The following is a 25000-nucleotide window of genomic DNA, read 5'->3' on the forward strand; positions in this document are numbered from 1 at the left end:
TTACCTGAATGGCAAGGCTTCTGAAAGCACTAATCCAACGGCTCTGTATTGCTGGTAGAGAATCCCACTTTTTTTTTTCTTTTATTCTCCTCTTCTTCAGTGTTTTGCTTGCAATCCCAGGTATTCAGCTGCTTTGAAACAGACCCCACTGCTTCTTCAATGCACTGGCTCTAATGGCAAACCCAAGCATGACAAGCTTTTATGGACTTCTGCTAGTAGGAGGTCCTATACAATCTCTAGAGGCCAAACCCACTGCCCAACCCCTGTCACTCCCTCCCACTCTGTCCTTCACCACTGCTCATACTTCAGTTTATTGTAGATTCATTGACTGTCTGCAACTTATTCTTAGTGGCATCATTATGAGTGAACTAGGAGGTAGCTGCTTTGCCCCCTAGTGGATATTTTGCTCTACTTTGATAACCTTTTAAATGAGTGGTTGTTGTCTCTTTAAAAGTGCTTAAACTAACAATATATTTAATTTAAATATATTTATCAATATTTAACAATATATTTATCTTTCTTTTCTTTCTTTCGTTCTCTCAAACTTCTGTAAAACAGTTGAATAGGTTTAATGAAATGCAAATGTGATTAATTAATTTTACAAATGAGACACATCCTGAACCAAACATTTCTTAAACAGTCTTTAAGTGTTATGTTGTTTTGACAGTGCTTGCATCCCTGGGATTACATCACACCTAGCGGGAGGCATTACATCCACAGGAATTGTGATTAGCTCCTCATTCGCACAACCATGATTTTATATGAGTGCCGTATGCAGACAGCAGCTGGAGTGCAAAAATAAATAAATAGTGAAATAAGAATATAAGAATGCTGAGAGAAATGGGAGCAATCCTATTATTGTGATCAATAGCAGCCTGAGTAAACAGATTCGTCTCCATCCAATGCATTTAGAGCAAAGGGCATGCAGAGGCACTGATAGACCTCAGCTGTTCATTGACTGCTGTTATTGACCTGGAATGTCGGTGCATTTTCATTCTGCTCCTTCATTCATTTACCTACTCATTTAAAGGCATGGGCTATACAGTTGGTGAATGACGTCATTAATCTAAAGGTGTGCATGCAGGAATTCATTTGAGTGCTTGATCCAACACGTGGTTTTCTGTGCAGTTGCTGTGATAAAAAGCATCTGTTTCTTGAACTTTCCACACATTCACATCACAGCCTTAATAAACATGCATTCACTTCAGTTGTAAACGGCTTGGGGAGAATCCAGTAATCTGATTGGATAAGGAGCATTCCAAGTTGCCCTGTTATGTCAGAACACACAGATGTGTTTGACATTTGATTTATTATTATTATTATTATTATTATTATTATTATTATTATTATTAGCTGAACAATGTTATGTTTAGAACATGTTGCAATTGTTTAATTCTCTTCAGTTGCAATGTTAGCATTTGCAAACATAACAGAGAAGGAGATCTTCAGTCATATCGGTTAAAATGATCACAGTAATCACCATGATCTTAAATGCTTTTAGCACCTATTAATTGTAACTTTCTCAGTTGTTAGCGGTTCTCCCTCTCTCAAACCCCTTTTTCCTGTCTGCTTTTTGCTTGTTGTTATTTTAACATAAAGCTGCTGTTCTGTGCCACAACAGAGGGAGGACTGAATTAAAGTCATTTTGTGAAGCCCAGTTTAATTACATGGCTACGTGCCCCCCCCCCCGTACCCATATCTTTATGGACAACAAAAATAGAGTGAAACCTTTCAGCTTGAGAGAACTGTCAGAAACATGATTATATCAATGATTATTGATGGTCATTTGTCAGTGTAATAAATAGCTCTAACCCTAACCCTAACGCAAAGCCCTGTAAGGTACTGCATGGTAAAGTCAGGTGAACTCTACCAAGGACTCGTGCAAAGCCATTTCCCCAGCCAGCCTGACTGTTACGGGAATCACGCCCCCTATTACAAAGAGGCCTCTATCATTACACAGTAGTTGGTCTCTGACTCAGTATCATATAGACTTGACTCATGACTACAATACCTCATAGCAGTGACTCATTTAATGTACACAATGCGATATTTATGTTTATCTAGCAAAGATCCTATTTTGGAAGAAAACTATCCCAGCATTAAAATATGCTTATTGAGTGAAGGGTCCCTAATTATAAATGAGTAATATGTCAAATGTTATAAAGTTGAGCAATTGAAGGAAACAGATGTGCGTCAGTCAAACACTGGGGTTGGGTTTCAAGTGGGGTCTCATCTTGGGGGGGGGGGGTCTCTTTTCTGGCAGTGAATCACTTTGCAGAAATCTGTTGCTGCTTCGCCCACGTATATTTGGTCACATCTTCTAAACAGCCGCTGTTGTCTTATCAATAGATGCTTGTAGTTCTTAAAGAGCTAATTGTGTCCTTTCCAGCCTACTGATATGATCAGCGGTCTGTCAGAAACCCGCAGAAAAAAGACTGGCCTGGACTCAAACATTTGATGGATCTGTTATCAGTGGTTACAGTATACAGAGTAGGCCACTAATTATGCTATTAATAGTTACAGATCCTGATTATAAATATAAGACTTTTAAAATAACTATAGTTATAATGTAGATTATTGCATGGTTCATAAATACAATGCATAACCACTTAACTCGTTCACTAACATGACTTGTTTGGAGTTGAAAACTCAAGGCTAACTTGATAGGGCTGAAATGCATAGACAAGCATTGGCTAGCCCATAATATCCACCACTACTGTGCTGAGATTACTGCAAAGTGCATGACCCAGCATGCACGGCTTTATCGCATGATTTCCAACCCTACGGCAATCTTTTACTGCTGTTTCATAATAAAATATACCAGCTGTATTAGCAGGCATTGTGAGACAGTCACTTCCTATACACCGTGACATGTTAAATAATGTGTGTTTCTGTGCTTTCACAATGACTTCCCGGTTTGTCAGGAAAGAGCATTTATGGCAAATGCTTCACATTTCAAATGAAGCTCACTCACACTCCCTGGAGTCTCTCTCCCTGAAGTTGTGATCAGGACTGTCAGAGGCGAGGGGGGTCACAGAAGTTCGCTCCCCACCCTGTGACTCCGAGCTGGGGAAGAACACCAGACCCTCTCCACTCTCCTCCTGGTGCTTCTGCTGCTGGTGGGGTTAAGTGGTCCTCTAAACAGAGGCTTAATGAATATTTGTGTGGAATGCCCAGGGTCATAGAACTCAGCCAGCTTGTCCAATGCCTTTCTTTCTTTCTTTCTGATAGGTAAGGCTGGACTAAATACAACCCAGCATAAAATAAGCATGGAAACCTGTGCAAATTTCCCAAGGAAATGTCCCATGCTAAACTTTCATTATATCACTGGAAACCACTTTCTAGTGGGACTTTGCTGCGGTTTGTGATGAGAGACTAGTACATGTTGCCTTGAGATGGTCAGAAGCATAGCAAAGCTACATGTAGACATGTAGACATGAAGGATGGGTATACACGGTAAATGAATGATGATTATGCACTGCGTGTGTCAGTGTACGAAAACATGATTGCCTTTAACAATCACTAATGATAATACACCTCGCATCCTAACTCAGGGCCTCTTTATGTCGCAATGCCATTCCGATTCTCCGAGCTGCAGCTCCATTAAGCTTGCCCTTTTCCATGAAATATGAATCACTGAAGGATTGGTGCGTGACTCAAACACAACACTGCATTAATTAAAACAATAAAACCGTACAGCGTTTGCTCTAGCCCGGGGGATTAAGTCCAGGATATTAGACCCTGCTGCTAATTCAAGACTGTGAGGAGATGGGGACAGGGGGTGAGGTTGGTCCCAGACAGTATTTGCCCTTGGCAGGAGAGGGACCTCTTGTGGAATGACCCCCTGTCAGTTCTTGGTCTGCTCTTATGTCACCAACGTCTGTATACAACAGGATGCTGCGTTTTACTCCTACAGGGTAATTCTCTCAGTTCTTGGTGTAAATAATTATGAATCCCCTGAAATGCTCTATAAAGAATACATATGTGATAAATAATAATAACTTGATATAGTGATATGAAATCAAGTCGCTAAGGCATAATTCGATTCAGTATAGTTACTTTATAACATTAACTTCATCATTAAAATTGTATTGTAATTGCCTTGCTTAATCATCAGCACTTATTTTTTGCAGATGTTTATTTTTTTGCTCCTTAAACCACGACCAGAAGTAGGTAATTTCTCCAGATGTGTAAAAAACAACTCCCAACCTCTTATGCAAGATTTGTATATTGTGAAATCTAGTTGAGTTCCAAACACCCTGCATTGACCCTCTTGCCAGTAGCCACACACTGTACTGCACTGTTATGAGAAGCAACAGCAACAACACAATATGTGTTATTATGTGAAGACTGGAATAGCCTTGATGCTGATGAGCAGTGTAGAGCACTCCAATCCCACTGCCCTCCTGTCTCTCTTTCCAGCGCTGTGTCTGGGCAGTAATCGCAGTAGCCAGTCTGAAGGTCAAGGTGGAGATATTGCTCCCAGTCCAGCTCATGACCCCCTCATGAGCAGGGCTGTAACGATCAGGCTCCCTCTGCAGAGATCCTTCTCCAGCTGCTCCAGGGGATGACGGCTGGTTTGTTATGGTTAGCGGTGTCTGAGAGGAGCTCGAAACAGCTGAAGAGGTAGGCGTGGATCACTTCAGAACTGCGATGGGAGCCCTACCTGTCTTCACACTCCTTCAGGGTTCACTTTCACCTAGCTGGGCTGCTTAAACCTGGTTAGAAAGCACCAACGGGGCATTGTTACATTTTAATAACAGCTGCATCATTTCTCGAAACATGCAAAGGATCGGGGCAGCCCATGACCTCCGTGTGCCACTGAACATGAACGGTAAAGAGGTTAACAGCACATGGCAAGGGACAGGATGCCTTCATTTTGCACCAAACTTTGATCACACACTCCTAGCGGATTGCACTGGGATATAATCTGATGCAGCTTTGATTCTATATGAATATTTTAAACATGTACATGCTCTCTTCCCTAAAGCGGTGTGAAAGAATGACATCATCACCTTCCAGCACCCGAACGAGAGTCGTGCACAGCAAGGCTGAGCTGTGCTCTTATTACAGGATAATGAGGATCCTCTGGGTATGGCTGTACTGTTTGTCTACATTTACTGTGGGGTTTCTGGTCACCACAAACTCGGATTTTCCTTGCTGTATAACACAGTGGTGCATCCGGTCCCAACAGCAATCAAAATATTGCTCTTATTAATGGCTGTTATTCCAGTCCCTAAGAGCAGGACGCTCCTTGGAGTTTTGCGTAATTTTACAGACTGAAGAGAATCTGAAGCAGGTGTCAGCTGTTTGATTAAAAAAGAAAAACAAACAAACCTTGGCTTTGTTTTATATGATGTAAACAATGGCATTGGATCCACATCCGATTTGGATCGGTGGAATCAGACCCCAATTTCTTTTACATGAAAAGCAGTACAGCTGTCAGCATGTACTGTGCACATTGTACCCTGTCACTATGGAACTTTGTATCTCCCGCTTTAGTTTCCTACCAGGGATGTCTAAGAAACAAGTCTTTCTGTCTGAAAACATTCTATTAGCGTGCTAACAGAACCTAGTGCTTAGCTGCTCAGGGCAACGTTCTGCACTCGTTCTGCACTTGACATTTGAAACAGATGTTCCCTCTGCTCTGTGACTGCTCCCAATCCCTTGGCAGTCGTGAATGGCACTTTGAAAATTAGTATGCATTCTCTAATGGACTCGGGGGTCTGTAAAGGTCACCAATAAATCATTTGTGACTTTAAATCGATAGTTGTGATTGATGAATGCCTCTGCTGCCACTCCATCACAGGTGATTTACATTGAGATATGTTTTGTTTCTTATACTGTGCAAAACAGAAGTGTTTTTTTGTTGTTGTTGTTGTTTTTTAATAAACGTTTATCCAGTATCAAGTATTTCCATGGCTGAGTTTCTTAAAGTTTTATCTAAGGCAATTTTTGTAAAAATCATGCTGTCGCAATGAAAAATCAACCCCTGCACATGGTGAATATAAACGTCTTTAACTGCTGGTGAAATCTGAGGTTTTGTTAACACTGCATTAGTCTTGTGTTGTTTTGCCGCTCGGCTACAGTGAAATGCAATCCTTGTTTCTTTCTTCCAGAACAAACTTTCTTTCACACCAAGATTGAAAGCAGGCAGGGAGTATCTCTAATGAGCATCTGCTTTCAGACGTGTTCTCTGCTCAAACGCGTTTGTGATGTTTCTTTTCCTGGATCCAGTCCAATAAACGAGATATTCTTCGAGATATTTTGGTCCATGAGGCTTTTTATTGTTTCTCAAAGAGGTCGCCTTTAGGGCATCTGAATTGCCTTCTGCTGTAAATGCATCCGAACCACAGATGAGAATCAGGGGGTGACTGGGTTATACTGAAGTCAGAAATACAGCATGGAACAGCAGTAGAAATTAGGAGATGTCTTTGTGATGACAATTGCTCTTCACTTACTGAAAGGTGCACTCAAACCGAACTCTGCTGGTTATCCACAGAGCAGGTAGAAGAAGTTTCCTTTGCTTCAAACACTTTACACAAAGTCATATCAGACAAGGAACTCTTTCTTTCTTTCTTTCTTTTGAGTCTCATAGGTAAGGGCTAGACTAAACACATAAAATAAGCATGGAAAACTATACATGTCCCATGTTAAACTTGGCTGTGTTTTCTGAAGCATTCATTTAGCCCCGGTCCCATTTCCAGCACCTGACCACCCTCTCTCTGTCTGTCTCTCTCTGTCTGTCTCTCTCTCTCTCACTCATGAAGAGGGGGGGTATATGGTTCAGAACAGATCTGCTGCTGTACAGAACAAATATTTACTTAGGCAACAAGATATAGACAAAAGAAACCCAGCGAGTTATTGAAGATCAGATTAGTGCCTGGATGCAATGCAATCTGCAAGAACACAGAGTCCAGTGAAAACCAATAGTTTACCAAATGCAAGGACATTCCCATCGAGTTTTCTATTCCAGGTCTTTGGGTGTCAAATTCCCCAAATTCCTAAGATAAGAACCAAAACTCAGACATAATAATCTCTTTGTAAACACATCTGGCCTTTTGCAGCATTTCAGCAGATTAAAGGAGAGCTAGCCAAGGCTTTGCAATCCATGTGCACACCTCTCATTACCACAGCTTTGCAATCCATGTGTGCACCTCTCATTACTACAGCATGGCAATCCATGTGCACACCTCTCATTACTACAGCGTGGCAATCCATGTGCACACCTCTCATTACCACAGCTTTGCAATCCATGTGCACACCTCTCATTACCACAGCTTTGCAATCCATGTGCACACCTCTCATTACTACAGCATGGCAATCCATGTGCACACCTCTCATTACTACAGCTTTGCAATCCATGTGCACACCTCTCATTACCACAGCTTTGCAATCCATGTGCACACCTCTCATTACTACAGCGTGGCAATCCATGTGCACACCTCTCATTACCACAGCTTTGCAATCCATGTGCACACCTCTCATTACCACAGCTTTGCAATCCATGTGCACACCTCTCATTACCACAGCTTTGCAATCCATGTGCACACCTCTCATTACCACAGCTTTGCAATCCATGTGCACACCTCTCATTACTACAGCTTTGCAATCCATGTGCACACCTCTCATTACCACAGCTTTGCAGCTTTGCAATCCATGTGCACACCTCTCATTACTACAGCGTGGCAATCCATGTGCACACCTCTCATTACCACAGCTTTGTAATCCATGTGCACACCTCTCATTACTACAGCGTGGCAATCCATGTGCACACCTCTCATTACCAGAGCTTTGCAATCCATGTGCACACCTCTCATTACTACAGCTTTGTCACTGTTGTACTCACAAACTGCATGCATTTCATTTGCAGTACTGCAGTATAGTTTTTCTTTATTGTTTGCAATTTTGCTTTTTCCCAAATAAAAGCATTATTTTATTTCTAATGAACTGTGCGCTATACTGGATGCAATGCAATATTTCCTAAGAGGAGCGCTGTTGCATGGAGTAATACAGCATGTTCTATAAGCAGAAGGTGCAGGAGGGTGTTTGCAAACTGATGGTACAAACTGAAGCGTGTTTTTACGGAGAACAACATGTTCTGTTGGCCGTTGCTAGATAATGCAGTTCCTTCACAGATGTGTTTGGTTAACTCACCACTTGGCAGTCTTTTGAATCCCTGGTTTTCCTCTGTCTGTTTGTACATACAAGGCTTGGAATGAGTCCCTGAAGCTTTTCTTCTCCAGTGTTCTGGGAGACTATGAAAATAGCTGGTTTATTTTAGTCTGTAGCAATGTGAGATTATATGGGACTGTTTTGAGAAACAGAAAAAACCCAATACATTCAAAAGGCATGGTGGCTGTTTGAACCCTTTCCTAGGATTTAGTTTCTTTCCTTTTATCCAATTATAGTTTATGTGTGATTCTGAACTAAACTAAATGAAGATTGTGGTAAATCTGCAAGGGAGTTTCTAAATCCTTTGTCCAGAAAGCTACTCCTCTGTTCATAGTAAACAGAATTGTGCTTTCTAAACAGACTGAATGTGCTGCACTCGCTGTCAATTAAAGACCTGTGCTGCGTAGTGTTCGTCTAAAAACAGCAAACTAATTTAAATTCCCATTTAGATTGGCCTCTGCATGGTCGATGACTGTCAATACCCTCGTTACCCTTAGCACTCCCTGTGCTTGAGCTGTCAGCGCGGAGGGGAGCAGGCAATACAGGAATGGAGACGCAGGAAGGGACAGCTAATAAGACTCTGCAAATCTGAATCAAGGGCCGTCTGTTTGTACTGATTGTTAGCAGCAGATTGACTATATGAGAGTTTGCTATTGTGAAGGTGTTGTCAAACAGTTTGTTGGCTGTTCTGTCATGCAATTAAATTAAACTCGCTAATACCCTATCCTCACTATCGAAACAATATGTTTAAACCATGTGATTGCCATTCACTGCATTCAAAGTAAGCACTATTGAGACAGTATGAATAGAGTATGACCCAGGAGGTACCTGTGCTATTCTGAAGTTTATTTTCAAGCCAGATTCTCCACGTTTGGAGAGAAGCAGGCAAAGCTGGATGTCCCAAGTTTGCTTTCAATCAGCGCGGTGATGCTCTGGCAAGGAGGTGCTGAATGAGTCCCTGCCAGACTGCCACAGCCCAGCGAGGAGGAATGCTTGTTATAATTGGTCATTTTCCTAGACCAGGGTGGACTTCATTGAGGTGCCACACACACTCTTGTCAAGAAGGTTCTAATACTGTGCAGAGCCACCGTGGCCAGCCAAGAAAATAAAGTGCATGACCTTCAGGGAGAAGGTGGCAACCTCTGGCAAGTGTTCTGTTTTGTTTTTTCCCCCTAAAACTATATAATTGACCTGTTGGGTTCTGATAGGAGTGCCCCATTGTTTTGTCTTCGCCTCTGGGATTGCACATTGAGGCTCACTGATGGTAGATAATGTTTACTCATCCGTTGAGTGTGAAATGCCAACTGGCAAGAAGACAATTAGCCGGCAGCAGGGAGGGTAAGGTGCGCTTTTCCAATTGTTTTGTTTGTTTTCCGCGAAGGAGAAATGCCAGCATCTGGTTAATGCATCCAACATTGTACTTCAGTGGAAAGTGATTGCAATCTCAGTTTAATCCAGGGTAAATGTTGTAGCACGATCCTCTTATCAGACCATTGCATCAAGCTGCTGATGCTGTGACGTCATTTACATGGGAATTAGTCTAAGGCATATGGTTCTGAAAGGGATCTTAATTTTAACCTAGAAAGTTGGCATCAATGTGGATTAATCCAAGCAGTGGATAACGCAAGAAGTGGCACCTACTTTAGGAGATATACAGTAGTTCATGTGTTTTTCTGGTTTATTTGACCCCAGTTAGCGGTGATCTTCGACTGCCCGATGTTACCTAAAGGGTAGTCCAAGATAATCAGTGACTGTGGTCTGTGAAACCGGCCTGTAGGGTTTCAAACACAACTCCATGATACTACTGTCATTCACTTCACTGTGAATTGCCAAAGAACATCAATCATTTAAGAATCCAGCTCCCTGGTCAAACTCTGACCCAGCGTTGACCGTGCACTTAACAACATTACATATTACAGATCATTATCTTTGCACCTGGAAATGGGTTTCTTGAGTAGGTGGTTTGGGAACACTGAGACGCTCATCAGTGTTGCAGCAGCAGGAGGTAATACCCAAGAATCCTAAAAATTCCAAAGCTAGCACCTCAGAAGCCTGAAGGCATTCCCACCCACTCCATGGAATTTTTCCATTTGCTCAGAAAGGGGAGCGGAATTGCCACTCCTGTTAAAGAAAAGTTAATGCATAAAATCCCATTGGGGTATAATCCCAGAGAATTAGCTTTAAGATATTTTAGCAGAACTGTTAGCAGACAACATTACCAGCAATATTGCTTGATTTCTTTGTTCTTATGAACTATAATAGGAAGACACATTTTTTTACCCCAATGTAAATCTTACAGGACGAGGTTCAAATAGTTCAGCGTTTTAATCTAACTCGTGAACCGGATATATCTATCAATCTGTCATTCTGAAAGGATCAGAGGAACACGCTGGCTTCAGGAACGCTGAGCTCTTGGGGGGGGAGAGTATGAGAAAGTTCACAGCAAAGGCTTGAAGTGTTCAGTAAGTGTATACAGAAAAAAAAAAAAAAATCCATACCTTTTATAATGGCATGTGCTTGACTGTGTGATTGCCAAGTGATTAATGACAATGCATTGATCACTTTAAAACACAATGCAATGCTGCCACCTAGCGGACAGTTAAGAGAAGTGTATGAATAGTTTTCTCTCGGCTCTTTCAGCAGCTGAGGTCTATGTCGTCACACTGCATTGGCTCCCGTGGTTTTCTTTCTTTGTTTTTGCACCGTGCAAATAAGACACGCGTGGTAGTAAACAGGTTCTTCATAAAACTTTATTGAAACAAATAAGTTAATCGAGTGAGGTACTGTATTCAGTTAATAAACTTTTTTTTTCTTTGTTAGCTTGAGATCGCAATTTGGTTAAAAGCGAATCGCTTTCCGTTTTGAAAATGCACACGATCTTAAATCATACTGGAAGACTTTTTAGACTATTAGTTTATTAGCTTTTAATGTGTAATATTTGATTGGTATATCTTTAGATAAGATGCAAGGACTATCCGTGGGGGTGGTAGGGTGCGGGTGGGTGCAACAAGGCTCTCTAATGAGTGAAAGCATGCTAATAAAACATGCAGAGAATTGCAATGGTCCATGTAGGTCCTACGGGTTGTGTGCGTCACGCAGTCCTGTTCGACTGTGTGTTTCCAGCAGCGCAGGATGCTGTGAAAGCCGGGGTTGTGAACCGCTGCTGTATAGCATGCAATGCAGGCGAGCTCTGATGCATGACGTAATGCCTGAAGTGCGCTATAATTAGACTTTAATCCCTGATGCATGATTTAATGTGCTTGTGTTTTCAATCATTGGGTTGATAGCACATGATCAGCATCCCCAACAATATGTACTCCCTAAGCCTGACGCTTACAGTATGACTGAGAATGCTTGATAATATCAGAAATGTAATATGGAGCCTGGCGCATTATTCATAATGCTTCTGACACTCCGACTTGTATACTTTGCTTTAGAATGCAATCGATACATGTTGAGCTATTAGTGTCTCTCAATCACAACTGAGAAACGTGTTAATATTAAACATGACAATTCCTCTAACGGACTGCTAATATCCCATGCAAATGCAAGTCGCCTCCTCATGACTCATTTTGATTGCTTGATTTATTTAATCGGTATAATAATCCTTTCACGATATTTGAAGTCTCATTCTCAGCGAGGCTTGCAGGCGTGTGCATCCCTGGCAATATTCTTCTTTTCTTTTGTTTTTGTTTAGTTTGTAAGCTTTTCAGTTAAGCATGCATATGCGTGGGGCTGGGTTCACATTACTCACCAGGTTAGGTGCTTTTAAGGACTTGCTTTAAAATTTATTTTCACCCGAAACGGCTGAACATCCCCATGCTAATCATTCAAGTCGCCTCCAATGTCAGTCTCATTCTGCTACACTAATCAAGCGCAGCGGACCCTCAGTTGAGACTCAGTTTAGCTAAATCAGCGCTCATTGTTATATTTTTCATAAAGCGAAACCCCTCATGAAAATGCGTGAAGCTGAGCTGCTAGAATTGCGTTCTTTGAAAGGGCAGTAAGGTAAATGCGCTTACTTTGAAACGCAGGGCTGTTCGAGCTACCCAATGCTGGAGTTCGCTAATGAATTCACAATTCCTGTGTCTTTTGTGAGTCATGTGATTAGGCAGCCCGACCATTTAGCTTAGAAAACAGCAATCACTCTGAGACAAACACAGTGCTCAGCCTTGCTTTTCTTTAAGGCAAGTTTGTATGTTCAAAAAGTTTGTTCAAAAGGTAACACCAAGTAGCACATACTGACACCTACTGGCTCCCTAGCGCAACTGAAAAGAAATAAGGAATTACATTATTGCTTTAAAGGGAATGTCAAATCTGAATCTTAAACCCCCTTTAAGTGGAGACCACTTTTTTTTTGTGCCAACAGAAAGTGCTTTACATTTTGCACTGAGAATTAAAAAAAAAAAAAAAAAAAAAAAAAAAACATGCTCCAAATTTTGTTAATCTAGTTTTGATGTTAAAATCAAAGCTAATCTAAAGCGTGTCGGAAGCAGTGCTTGTTTGTAAGCTTACCTGAGTTGCTGACATAATACTGCTTAATCATATTCATATATATATAAACAATCTAAACCTCGATTTTAACACACACACACACACACACACACACACACACACACACACACACACACACAGATACATTCTTTATATTCGACATCATGAGAGCTAGTCGAGGCGTGACATGAAGAATATTGTTTCTGTTGACCGAGGGCAGGGGTTGAACCAGTGTGCTAGTGAACTCGCCCTCTTTTTCAGGTCCCTAAAATATCAAACGTTTTAGGGTTCAAATAATAAGGTCACATCTTTGTTGCAACTGTCATAACTGTCAAAAAAACACCTATCCAAACACAGTTTATTTTAAAAGCTCAGCAGAGTTCTTAAAATAATAAAATACAGCAAGAAATACCCTGTTCTGTAACTCTTCTGTAAGGCTTCCTTTGTTAATGGTTTTACTGCGCTCTCCAGAGTTGGGAATTACAGTAGTTAAAATGCATTAGCAAGAAAAAAGGGAGCACAGCATTGCACAGCCTCTGCAATGAACATCTATTATACAATTTATTAGTGGAGTTGACCAGAGGTGGGGTTATGAAAAGATCTCTCTATATAATTTGTGTGTAGTGTGTCTTGCAGAGGTTTTCTGTGTATGCATGCATGTTTACGACAGGGCAATTACAGTTATTATCATCCCACTATTGGAAACGACACGTGTACTAACCTGGGATTTGTGCTCAGCGACAATGAATGTATAGACACAATTACAAACACTAAAAATGAACAAAAATAAAAATGAAAGTTTCTGGCTCTGCTGGAAGAATGAAATAAAAGTGAAGGGTTGGTGCGCACCAGGAATCTCTGAATACCGACTGACACATGAACCAGGACTATGAAAACAAACCAACACTACCTCAACAGAAGAGTCAGCAAGGAATGATTCTGCACTGCTGCAAGATTCTTTAGTTTGAAAAAGAAGGGTTTCACTAGCACAGGTTAAGCACTGCCCGCTACGCTTGTGGAGTCCGTAGCTGTCAGTCCTCCTGCATGTATGCTCTGTTTGTCGTCTTTACCAGCATCCCACTGGTTGTAAAGTTGTATCTATGGTAACCATGAAAGGGTCGTAGACCACCGGGAACGGCTTGTTCGTTGTGATATCGTGGAAGTTTCTACCTCAGGAAGACAAATCAAAGAGGGGGTCGGAATTGTTCCGAAAGATTTTTTTGTTTGTTTTTTTTTTTTCAAAAAAAAAAGAAAGAAAAAATTGGTTTGCACATTTTCATAAAATGCCCTCGAAAGGAAGTCGCTTTCTGGTATCAAAGACCGGAATGCCACAGCGGAATGCCGAGTGGAAAAACTGTTGTTTCATTTCGGTTCCAGTCTGTAGCAGTAAACAAAACAAAAAAAACAAAAAAAACCGAACAATAAAAAAAAAAAAAAATTAAAAAGATAATGAAAAAAAACAAAACAACCTGCAATCCAGCTTTGCATATTATTTGTAGGCATGTTGTGTCTATCCAAGGCGGAGAAAGGGAGAGGCTGTATGTGCAGGCCCCAGGCCCCAGGCCCCAGGCCCCGCTCAACTCTCAAACTCCAGAGTAGAGCTCTCGGACTGCAGGAAGTCCAGGGTCTGGTGGGAGGTGAAGAGGTCTCCGTGGTCCCCATGGTCCACAGGGCTGTGGTAGTCTGAGGTCAGGTCTGGCTCCAAAAGAGGCAGCTGCATGGCGGACAGCGTGAACGAGGAGCCCTTCTTCAGGCACTGCGTGTAGAAGTTCAGGAGCAGGTCCAGCTTGAGCTCAATGGACTGCACCTGCAGGCAGAAAAAAAAAAAATGACAACAACCGGCCGGCCCACCAGACTGCACCGGCTTCAATAGGCAAATCGACTGCAGTTGAAGTGGGTGCGCCCCTGCCACAGGCGTAACCACTGCAGAAAGGCTTGTTTTTAGTTTTTTTTTTAAATGTGTAATCATGCAAACAGGGGGCTATTTGGAATAACTGAATTTATTGAAGTATAAGCAAACAAGATCTTTATTCCTCAATTCTGCCAGCGACACTCTTTAGCTTCAACGCTGGCACTGTCTGCAGTGGATGCTAGTTGCATCATATAGACATGTGAAGGCACCAGGGTTCACAGGGAGTCACCAGAGCTCTGTAGCTTAAAATCTTTGGGTGCCTTTGAAAAGGAATACACAAAGCAAGTTCAATAGAAACATTACCCACAACTGCTAAACTAGTGTTCAATCTGGCCCATAAGTGCCACTGGAGCCACACCTGCTTGTCCACCTTCACCACTCTTCCCATCATGCTCAGCTCATCGACTGGATCCAGTTCAGAGGGGGTCTTCTCCCCTTTCTCGCTCCTCATCTTCTTGTCGGACGTGATCGCCCCCCGGCCCATGATCTGGTCCACCCTGTCGAAGAGAGCTGCATTAGAGGCTGAAAGATGTCCATCCCTGAGAACAGGTCAGCTGACCAGAACACCTTTGTTTTACTGTATGTGAAAAAAAAAGCATAGCTATTAACCTCTGTGGTATATTATATATGAAGTATTTCTAAAAGAGAAATAGGATCAGAAATTAAATTTCAGTAGATGGCGCTAGCAGTCTGAAGTTGTGCTTGCCCGCCTTTTAAAAATAAGAGTTTCTGACGTGGTTAAAACATACACCATGGAGGTTGAAGCCAACTGGTTGCAAAAGTCAACCAACCTACAGTGTGAAAACTGTGTGTTGCAGTTGCAACAGGCAGTGTGCTGCCTTGCTGTTACAGTTTAATGAGATTGAAAGCTCTATAACCACGGAATGCAGAGCAGCCTGGCTCTTTTGCATAGCGGTTAAGATGTGCACTTGTAGTGCGCGGGGTCACCAGGTTCGTGCCCAGCCTCCACCCTGTTACACAGTTAGCATGAAATGTATTTAATTAAAAAAACTAAAACACACACACACACACACAGCTCCTGTGGTCCTGCGGTGTCTTCACAACCCCTACCGTGTCTGTAGGCTTTTGATCCTCCCCAGCATGTCCAGATGTCCGGCAGAGTACTGCTCGATCACGTCCTTCACATCGTAGGGTCTCAGCGTCTCCTTGAACTTCCGCTTGGCCACCAGAAACTTCAGGATACTGAAGGTCAAGCAAACCAATAAAAACGATTGAAAACTAAGTCGTCGGCCAGCATTCTCCACATTTCTAACACTTACAAGCATTGCCTTATTTAGAATAGCTGTATATCTCCAGAGTGCCTGGGACCTGCCAGAGGACAGGTGTGCACAAGGAAGTGCTGGCATTTGTTATAGTTCTCCTGCAAATCCTTGCAGCTTGTTCATCTTCTGCGCCCTGCTATACTGTGCCATCCCAGTGCTATTGCACACTGGATCCCAGTGGGTTCATGCTGTGTGAGAGAATGGCTTTCACCACGCAGACAGTGTATTGTATATGAGCAATATGCAGCATGATGGGATATAGTGATGGGTTTATTGAAGTAACGCTTTAGTATTTGGATTTGAAAATAATACACAAACACATAGACAATCACACACGTACCATCATACAGAGGTTTCTACATGGACACACTCACACACACACATACAGAGGGCACACTCAGCTAAACGAGAATTAATTCTTCTAATCATTCCTGGATTATTAGAGGCATCACTACCAGCTTTGCAGAAAACAGCAAACACAGACACTTACAAAGTCAGGCCGCAGTGATGGATGACTGTATAATTCTTTGTCAGCAAAGTACCAGAGCTGGGTAGTTTTTTTTTACATTTTTTTATGATGAAACACTATCTCTCCAAAACAGGCATTAGATGAGTGAGCAAGCATTTATTTCTTTATTTTTTTTCTTCTTCATTGCACAGTATATTCAGCTTTAGAAAATGAGGGACAGGTTTTCAGATAGTTTTCAGTCCATATCTTACACACATGATATAGAAACAGACTGGTAGACTGTATTAGGTTACTGTGTGTTTCCTCAAGTCTTTCAGTTCACCCTTCTGCATGTGTCACTTCATTAACTTTCCTCTTCGGCTTTATTTTTAAATCACTAAATGAAAGCCCAAGGGGGGGCGGGGGGTCAGGTGCTGTCAGACGTGTCTTCCTTCCTTGGGTACGTCTAGTTCGTGTTATTCATTTATTTTACCTGAGTCTGCACACGGTGCTCAGTCTGCTGTGAGGGCCCAGGGGAGCCCAACCCTGCAGTTTGTGCTTTGACTGGCACTGCCTCTGCCAACCCGCTGAGATGTCTTGACAAGAAGCAGGTTCCTTTCGCCTGTCAAAGCTGGAGATGCACGGTGGACCAAAGCTGGCACGCGTTCACTAGAAGCACAATTTGGTTCCTTGACCCTACACACCTATTTATTACAACATTATACTTGGTGATAACTTGGTACGAATTTGCAATGCAGCAGAGTGTATGCAAGCCCTTTCTAAGTGCAAATATCCCATATTCTACCCGGATCAGTACACTCGTTCTTTGGCCCAGAAGAAAAGAAGGACACAGAAGATTCTGTAGGACAACAGCTAAACATAAACGGAACTGGGTTTTATTTTTTTTTTGGCTTTGGTTTTTGATGACTCCTGCTATTAATTGACTCATCTGTCTTGTTTCGTTTTATTTTTATTTTCTGCATTTACCTGCACATTTATTCTGCGCCCATGTCTTTCAAGCTCAGGTAAAAAGAACTGGCTGAGCTGTTTGTTTCTGTCAAGACCGTGCACTCCACCAAGTGCTGACGGGCAAAGAAAAAAACAAAAACTCCACACCACAACAGCAGCTGCAGCAGCAGTAGCCCCCAAACAGCTCAATCCAGAGGGGACACCTTCAGCCCAGAGCTTTCTCTGGCAGCACTAGATTCAGAAAGCACTTGCTGGGAGCGAATGGGATTGTGCAGAGCTGGAGAGATCTTAGCATGAGCAGGACTCACTGGTACACAGGAACTTCTTTGCAAAGCAGCACGAGTTTACCGAGTAAGCAGGTTCAGCTTGAAGTAGCTTGAAGCTGCTTATGCACTTGTTTTGAGACAAGAGACTGCTGTATATACCTATGTGCATACTTATTTACATATCTAAAGGTACTTTTTGTAAAGCCGCGAGTCATGTTTTGTTTGGCCTATTCATACAACATGTTGCATACAAGTTTGGTTTATATTGCAGTTTCACGTTACATTTGTTAGATTTGAGCCATCTATTTCCCCCAAAAATAAACGACAATCATTCTAAGTTACATTTAGCTAATGTGTTACTGTTCTCATTAATTTCAGGCACTGGCTGAAATTGTATCACATGCCAGGTTATCCTGTGTATTTTATCCTAAAGTTTAACACTTGACTGTAAACCCTAAAATAAAGAAGGCATAACTGATTAAAAAAAAAACTAAAACTGCACACAACGTCAGAACACTGGCCTCAGTTTAAGAGGTTAAAAATGGTCTCTCACTAAAGTTTAAACCCTTCACTCTTTAGAAGACAGGCTTTATATTAACCAGAGAGCAATCTATCATCAATTACAATCCCCAGTAGCTTCTGTTAAACAGTAATAGCTGTTCAGAATTATTAGGGTAATACAAATAAAGAATACTGGTTTGGGGGTACTCTGTCTGAAGGTTTGTAGCAGGTGTGAAGAGGATTGAGAGAGAGGGTGCAATGGAAATGTTTTCGGAGTTACCGTAGCGCTCTGCAGCATCGTCGATAAATGAAGAACGGATTAAAAAAAGAATCCTCTCTGGAGCCAGCGCTTCTCCTACCTGTGTTCACGACAGCGTGACCAATTTTTCTCTTTTGCCATTTTTGTCTTTTGCCTACACCAGTGCGTCCTTAAACAGCTCGCGCTGCATTCCTCAGCGTGAGTGTGATAAACTAGGTGAGCTCACTGGAAACGAACACTCAGCACTTGCTAATTTTACCTTTTCCTTTTTTCCTTTTTTTTTTTTTTTTGGACATCCACCTTAATTGAAGTCCCCTTGTAAACGGGAGCTTCCTAGCTCAGGTGTTATCGCTCTGCCAGGCTTGAGTTCTTCCAGCCTTCGTTCCCTTCGTACTGTACCCTCAAAACAAACCTTGCAGAAAAACAGCCGCTATTATTGGAGTTGTTAATGACGTAGTCATTTATCTCTTTGGGGGTTTCAATTTATTATCACATTTTGCTGCTGACACTTTAAAATAACGGCAGCAGTTTCATTATGAATGCCGGCTGTATACCACTTCAGCATCTTATGCACTTCTTCTGAGTTCTGAAATAATTCAATTTGAATTCAGCCCTGTTAATTCATCAGGATTTTAAAACAACTAGGCTCCCTCTTTAAAGAAATCCAAGGGGGTGTAACTGTATCCCCCCCCCTCCAAAACATAAAATGAAAATAATTTCACACATAATTTGTTCTATTAAAAATGTAAAAAAAAAAAAAAAAAAAAAAAAGCTTTTTAAACCATCATTGCATTGTATTTATTATTATTATTATTATTATTATTATTATTATTATTATTATTATTATTATTATTATCTCAAATAAAGAACGGTGAATGCTGCTGAAAACTACAAGACGTTGCTTCATAAGCAGTATTGCAATACTGGGTGTAAAGGCAGGGTTCGAAGTCATCTCTCCCAGTCCCAGCACTCACCGCAAGGCTCGGATCAGAGTCTTCACTGCAGGCATGATCTCCTCCATGGTCAGGTCACACTGGTAGGCTTTATCATCATTGCTGTCCTCTCCTGTACCGTCCACTGACAGAGGGAGACACAGGTGACTCAGTGAGGCATGCATTACACAGTGCTGAATGAATAACAACGTCATCCATACAGATATAGACTGTATCTGATGAGAAAGCAATACAAAGATTGACATGTTCCACCAGGACACTGCTCAGATCCCCGGTGGTGATATAAACATTCCATGGTGTTCTTTTACACCAAACTCCACGGTTGCTGAGCAACAAAGTCACTTGCCAAGCCATTATGTCAGTGGATAATTTATGACCTTTAAGATGTTTTAGAATTAACAATGGTAAAAGCACAGCAAAGTGCAATAAAGTACTGTATAGTGAAAGCCTTCTAATGCACATGCAAGTTAAAACATATTAAAAACAATGGCAAGCCATGAAGGCACAGCGGAAAGCCATGGCCGAAAGCAAGGGCATGTTCTCCAGCTTTCTCCACTCACCCTCCATGGCGGGTCTGGGTTTGAGCCGCAGAGAGGTGCGTAAACGGGTGCGGTCATTGAAGCTCCAGCTCTTCTGGACCTTGGTGGGCCCGGGAAGGTTCTCCGTGCTGGGGGAGAGCCGGACCCCCGGGACAGCCTGCGGCGGCTTGCTCCGGAACCCCTGGCTGCGGGAATTGCCCATCCGAATCCGATCTCGGAATCCTATCTTCCCACTGCAACGACGGCAAGGGAGGGGTTAATCTCAGAGTGAGCAGAGAAACGCCCCCTTCAGAACTGGGGGCCACTTTTCAGCATCTAGCTGCTTTTGTGTCACTAGAATAAAAGTGAGGAAAATAACCCTCTTAATCACTGTCTTTGCCTTCCTTTTAACCCTATATCAGCCAATAGTGTCTTCAGGCCAGTATATATTATGCTATCCTGACTACAAATTCACTGATGCAGCATATTACAGTAAATGAAAATGTAAAAAATAAACAGCAAAATATTCTTGCCCTGATTGACACGATAGCAGAGGGACACTGTTTAGAAACATTCTCTTTCCCTGCTGGGGTGAAGTGGGGCCCAATTAGACATCAAACGAAACTGACAGGTGGCTATTCACGCAAAGGCACTGAAAAGATTTAGTCTGCAGAGCAATCCTGACAACCTAATAAAGCAAACGGGCTTGTATATCCTTGCATGGCCCATGCTGAGTTCTGTGAATCCAGCGCTGCACTGCAGTCACTTAGGGGAGCTGCTGCTGATTGCCTGAACCATGACTAATTAGAAAGGGGGTCTGGTGAGCAGGTATAAGGCAGTAGGTCCCAGCATTCGCTATTCCATTCTCATAACCCCTGCTGCAACGGGAATGAGCAGGATTTACTGGACCTGTAGAAAAGCTATGTGGTGCTGTTGACCTCACAGGTAACTGATCAACACACGCAGAGACCAGAGGGAAAGACAGAGAGCAGGAGGGAGGGAGAGCAAGCCAGCAAGCAAGAGAAACACATGACTTCTTTCAGCAGATAAGCGTTCTGATGAATGTTCCTGCACTGTGGCAAGTAGGTCTGCTTACATAAAACCCAGATGATACTGTGAATTGTTTTGTGTAAAAATGACAAGAGGATGGTCTGCAAAAATGGTCTAAACAGAAACAAGAATAAAGACTCAACCCAAACACGCGTAACAGGACGTTACACCGGTACAAACTCAACGCTTAGGAAAATGGGACTGATATAAAAAGTACCCAATTAATGACTTTGCAACAGAAAACACTATCCTTGTGTTAAAAACTACAGAACTGTCAGGATTGCAAGGGTGTTATTCCCCTGCTGTTACTTCCTAACTACAGTAATCAAGAAAATGCACTACAGACGGTAGCTTTCCTGAAACACCTCCCTGTTAACACCAATGCCTCTGTTGTCTTGTATCTTACTAATATGAAGATGCCTCTGACCTGTGGTTGCCGAGCCCTCTCTCAACATGCAATCATTCTCAAACAGATTCCTGCAAACACAGTGCAAAGTGCTCATGCAACTCTGTGCATCCAAGTCTCTTCTTCTAGAAGGATCTTGGATAAAAAAAAAAAAGAAATTACTGCACCTACAAGCCAAGCACTACATGGCAGGTCTGGAAAGCTAGGGTTAGTTTAGTTAAAGATTATACATAATGAGCCTGATTGCTTTAAAGCTTGGCTGTTTTACCCGCAGTATGTACACTGCATCAGCAAAACACATTGTAGTTACGTTTCATTTCATTTCTATGCCTAAAAATAAAAGCTCAATGGTAAAATATGTTCCAATACTAAAAAAAAAAAAAACATCTTTGTCAAATGTTTTGGTTAGAAGTTTATTTTAGTATTACGCATTTTCTTAGCAGTGTGAAAAAGATGTGTATGGGATTGAGGGCTCAGTAGAATGTATATAATAAAAATATACATAGTAATGGTGCATTGCGCATGCAGCATACGTTCAGAATGTATTCATTTTACTAGCATTCAAAGAACCTCAGGGGTGCATCAGATCGCTCGATACCTCTGCTTGCGGCCAGCGTGAATCCGGAAGAGGCTCCGCTTGCTATTCAAGAGCTGACTGGGGAGAGAGGCGGAATTCAAGAGGGAGAGAGGCGGGGGGTTAAAAAGAGGAACAGCACAGAGAGCGGGAGTGAGTGAAGAGGAGAAGGAAAGGGATGGCACTGAAAACAGGGGGTCAAGTCTGGCAGCTTCATGAAGCTTCATATCGTTCACTTGTAACTTGCTGGCCTGAGTTGCCGTACAGATGGCTGTTAGACACTGCTGGTGAGTTAATGGAATATATGAACACGAAAACAAACAACAAAAAACACACTTGAAAAGTTGGGACATGAGCTGAAGATACTTTAAAGAAGCCTCTTAAATAAGGTTTGGTTGACACCAACTTTTCTGCACTGTTTTTAAAGGAGGGTTTCGAGTTTACAGTCATGTTTCAAACTACTTTCTAACCTTTCCATACAAGCAAAAATAATGAGAGTTGAATGAATAAAGCCCTGTGTGATACAGAACAAGAACATGTATGGATCCCAGTGTTACCACCAATTTCTTAAGCTATATCTTTAAAAACCATCAGGCAGTATTGCATGTCATGCAAGGGGATACCATTTAGAATAGTATCCACTGTATCAATAGTAAAGCTACATGCAATGCATTATTTGTTGTGTCTGTAGTCAGAAAGGATCGTTGTGCTCTTGGTAGGGTATGTTTTTCTTTCTTTTCTCAAAGTGGGATTGCTTTACAAACACTACGGTAATGTCGAGCTCTCCCCCTTGGATGTTTTTCCTGTAGACCGAAATTGAAGTCATTCGGACTGGAGGTTTGGAAGGTAGACAAAGCCCATGTCAAACTGAGAAAACGGAAATCAGCACTGACCCTAACCCTAACCCAACTGTAAACAGCATAAATAAATCAGGTCCCGTCATCATGCCACAGTATCTGATGTAGATATGTGGATAATGAAACTGTAAAAAAAGGTTTTAGCGTCTCCCTGCCATGTTCTGCTTCCGTTGTTTTTACCCACCACCCGTTGTAAACGCCACTGAGCTCCAGAGCAGCTAAGACTCCTAAACAAAATGTAATAAACATGCAGGCTGCATCGTGGCCTGTGAGTACCTGATGTACTAGAAAGAATAAGACAAATGAGAATATCACAGGACTGTCCCAGAATCAACAGACCTGCTTTGGGCTTCCTCCTTTTCTCTGGGCTTGCTGTTAGTGAATGGAGGGATGACAAGGAGAGAAAGACAGGCAGAAGAGAATGAGCAAGATGAACGTGGTTAATGAACGGAGGGGACAGGTAGCATAAATCACTCAGTGTTATAAAAATAAAACGGAATTTCTCCACCACACAAATGCCATGTGCAACACCAACAAGAGGGAGAAGAAAGACTGAGCAGAGCCTTATTTTAAATGTCAGATGATACGGTAACAAAAGAAAACAAAACACTGTACTTACAATGTGCAGAACCAACAAAAAGTACACATTATTTAGAACTGTGTTCTAGTGTAATGTAATACAACAACAAATTAATTAGGACAACAAGTTCTGGCGTCGTGATCCAGTGTTCTAGTGGCTGGGGGGGTTCTTATAAAATGCTGCTTATTGCCCTGTTCTATGGCGTTGCCCATTCTGTCTTTGTAATATTAAGTGGTGACACAATTCATTCTCACTCACACACTTCATTCCTGTTATTAAAGTTGTTAAAGAGGTATGTTTATCCTAAAGGGTTAATCACAGTTCACTCTTTGAACTTCACTTTAGAACAACCTGATTAATAACTGTAAGACTAACACGCACTGGAATTGCTCGACGAGACGAACTCCTGCGGGACTGAGCAGCGTTAGACAATCCAGGGCCATGTGTTTCAGTTGTTGCACCCCGTGTTTTAGGGGGAGGGGTGCCTACCTTTCCCCCATCAGGTACTCTGATGTGTAGGGCTTGTGGCCCCCGAGCAGACCATGGATCTGGGAGGAGTTCTCGTGGAATTTCTTCTCGGAGTTTCGTAAGGCCTCGTGGCGTGAGCGGGGAAGATGACTGAACAGCAGGGACAATTCTCTGGAGTTTACCGGAGATCCCAGCACACAAACACAAACAAACAGAAACAAGGCACAACAAAACAAAACAGGTACAGAATGAAATGAAAAACGGAAATAAAGCAAATAAACAAACCAAAATAAGAACACCTTATGGATTAATCTAATCGACATAATGAAAAAAGATTGAATATTAAACATCAATAGGATAATAATAATAATAATAATAATAATAATAATAATAATAATAAATAATAATAATTTGGTTTAATTTAATTAATAAATCATATTTAAATTTAAAATCAATGGTATAAATTTATAATTTTAGTAACCCTATAATTATTTAAATACCTAAATAAATAATAATAAATAATAATAATAATAATAATAATAATAATAATAATAAATAATAATAATAATAATAATAATGCTTGAAATGTGCTTCAAATATAACCCCCCTCCAAAAAAAATGTTATTAATCAGGAATTCCAATAGGGGGCGATGTCACGCAGCAGACCAGTATTGTGGGTACAAGTGGGTATTTAAGGCATTCTGTCCAGTCCAGCTTTTGTGCTGTACAAGCCTGCCTTTCCAGAGGCCAGCATGGCATGCATCCTTGATGCAATGTGTCTTACAGTGAAGGTGATCTTCACTAATAAGACCGTCTGAGAGCACAGACAGACAAAGTACAGTCTAGCTAGGATTGCAACACAGTGTGATCTAGAACAGGAATCGTTTACACCGGGGGGGGGGGACTGCTGCCATTCAGAAGGTACCCATCGTCTTCAAGTTTGAAACAGTATTTTATTACAGAGAGTGTTAGGAACGCTCTCCCAGCATCCACAAAAAAAAGATGATCTTTTAATTATTACAGCGCGTTTGTAATGGGTGTAGATTCTGATGATCTTTTAATTATTACAGCGCATTTGTGATGTGTATAGATTCTGTTTATTGCGTGCTCTGTGGGGGTTGAACAGAAGTAAAGGAACAGTCAAAGCTGTGGCTCTTGCCCACCTAGCTCCCCGGTGCCCCTGCTGGCAGTGCAATACTCACCTGAGCGAGGGTAGCATGGTGTCGTAGAAATACCAGGTGGCAGTCAGGTAGGAATGGTTCACGTCGGTCGAGTACAGACGCCAGG

At 41.8% G+C, this 25000-nt stretch overlaps 1 protein-coding gene across 1 annotated transcript; it reads right to left on the bottom strand.

The window, feature by feature from the left end:
* Positions 1–10865: 10865 nt before the first annotated feature.
* Positions 10866–24994, bottom strand: LOC121303259 (potassium voltage-gated channel subfamily KQT member 4). The gene is made up of 7 exons (XM_041233839.1): positions 24916–24994; positions 23735–23884; positions 19821–20032; positions 19282–19384; positions 15653–15784; positions 14940–15078; positions 10866–14476 (listed from the first exon to the last, which is right to left on the bottom strand). Exons 1-7 carry the CDS (start codon positions 24930–24932, stop codon positions 14246–14248), a joined length of 984 nt encoding a protein of 327 aa, XP_041089773.1. The 5' UTR covers positions 24933–24994; the 3' UTR covers positions 10866–14245.
* Positions 24995–25000: the final 6 nt, after the last annotated feature.

This window comes from Polyodon spathula, chromosome 32 (genome assembly GCF_017654505.1).
Source record: "Polyodon spathula isolate WHYD16114869_AA chromosome 32, ASM1765450v1, whole genome shotgun sequence".
Lineage (NCBI taxonomy): Eukaryota > Metazoa > Chordata > Actinopteri > Acipenseriformes > Polyodontidae > Polyodon > Polyodon spathula.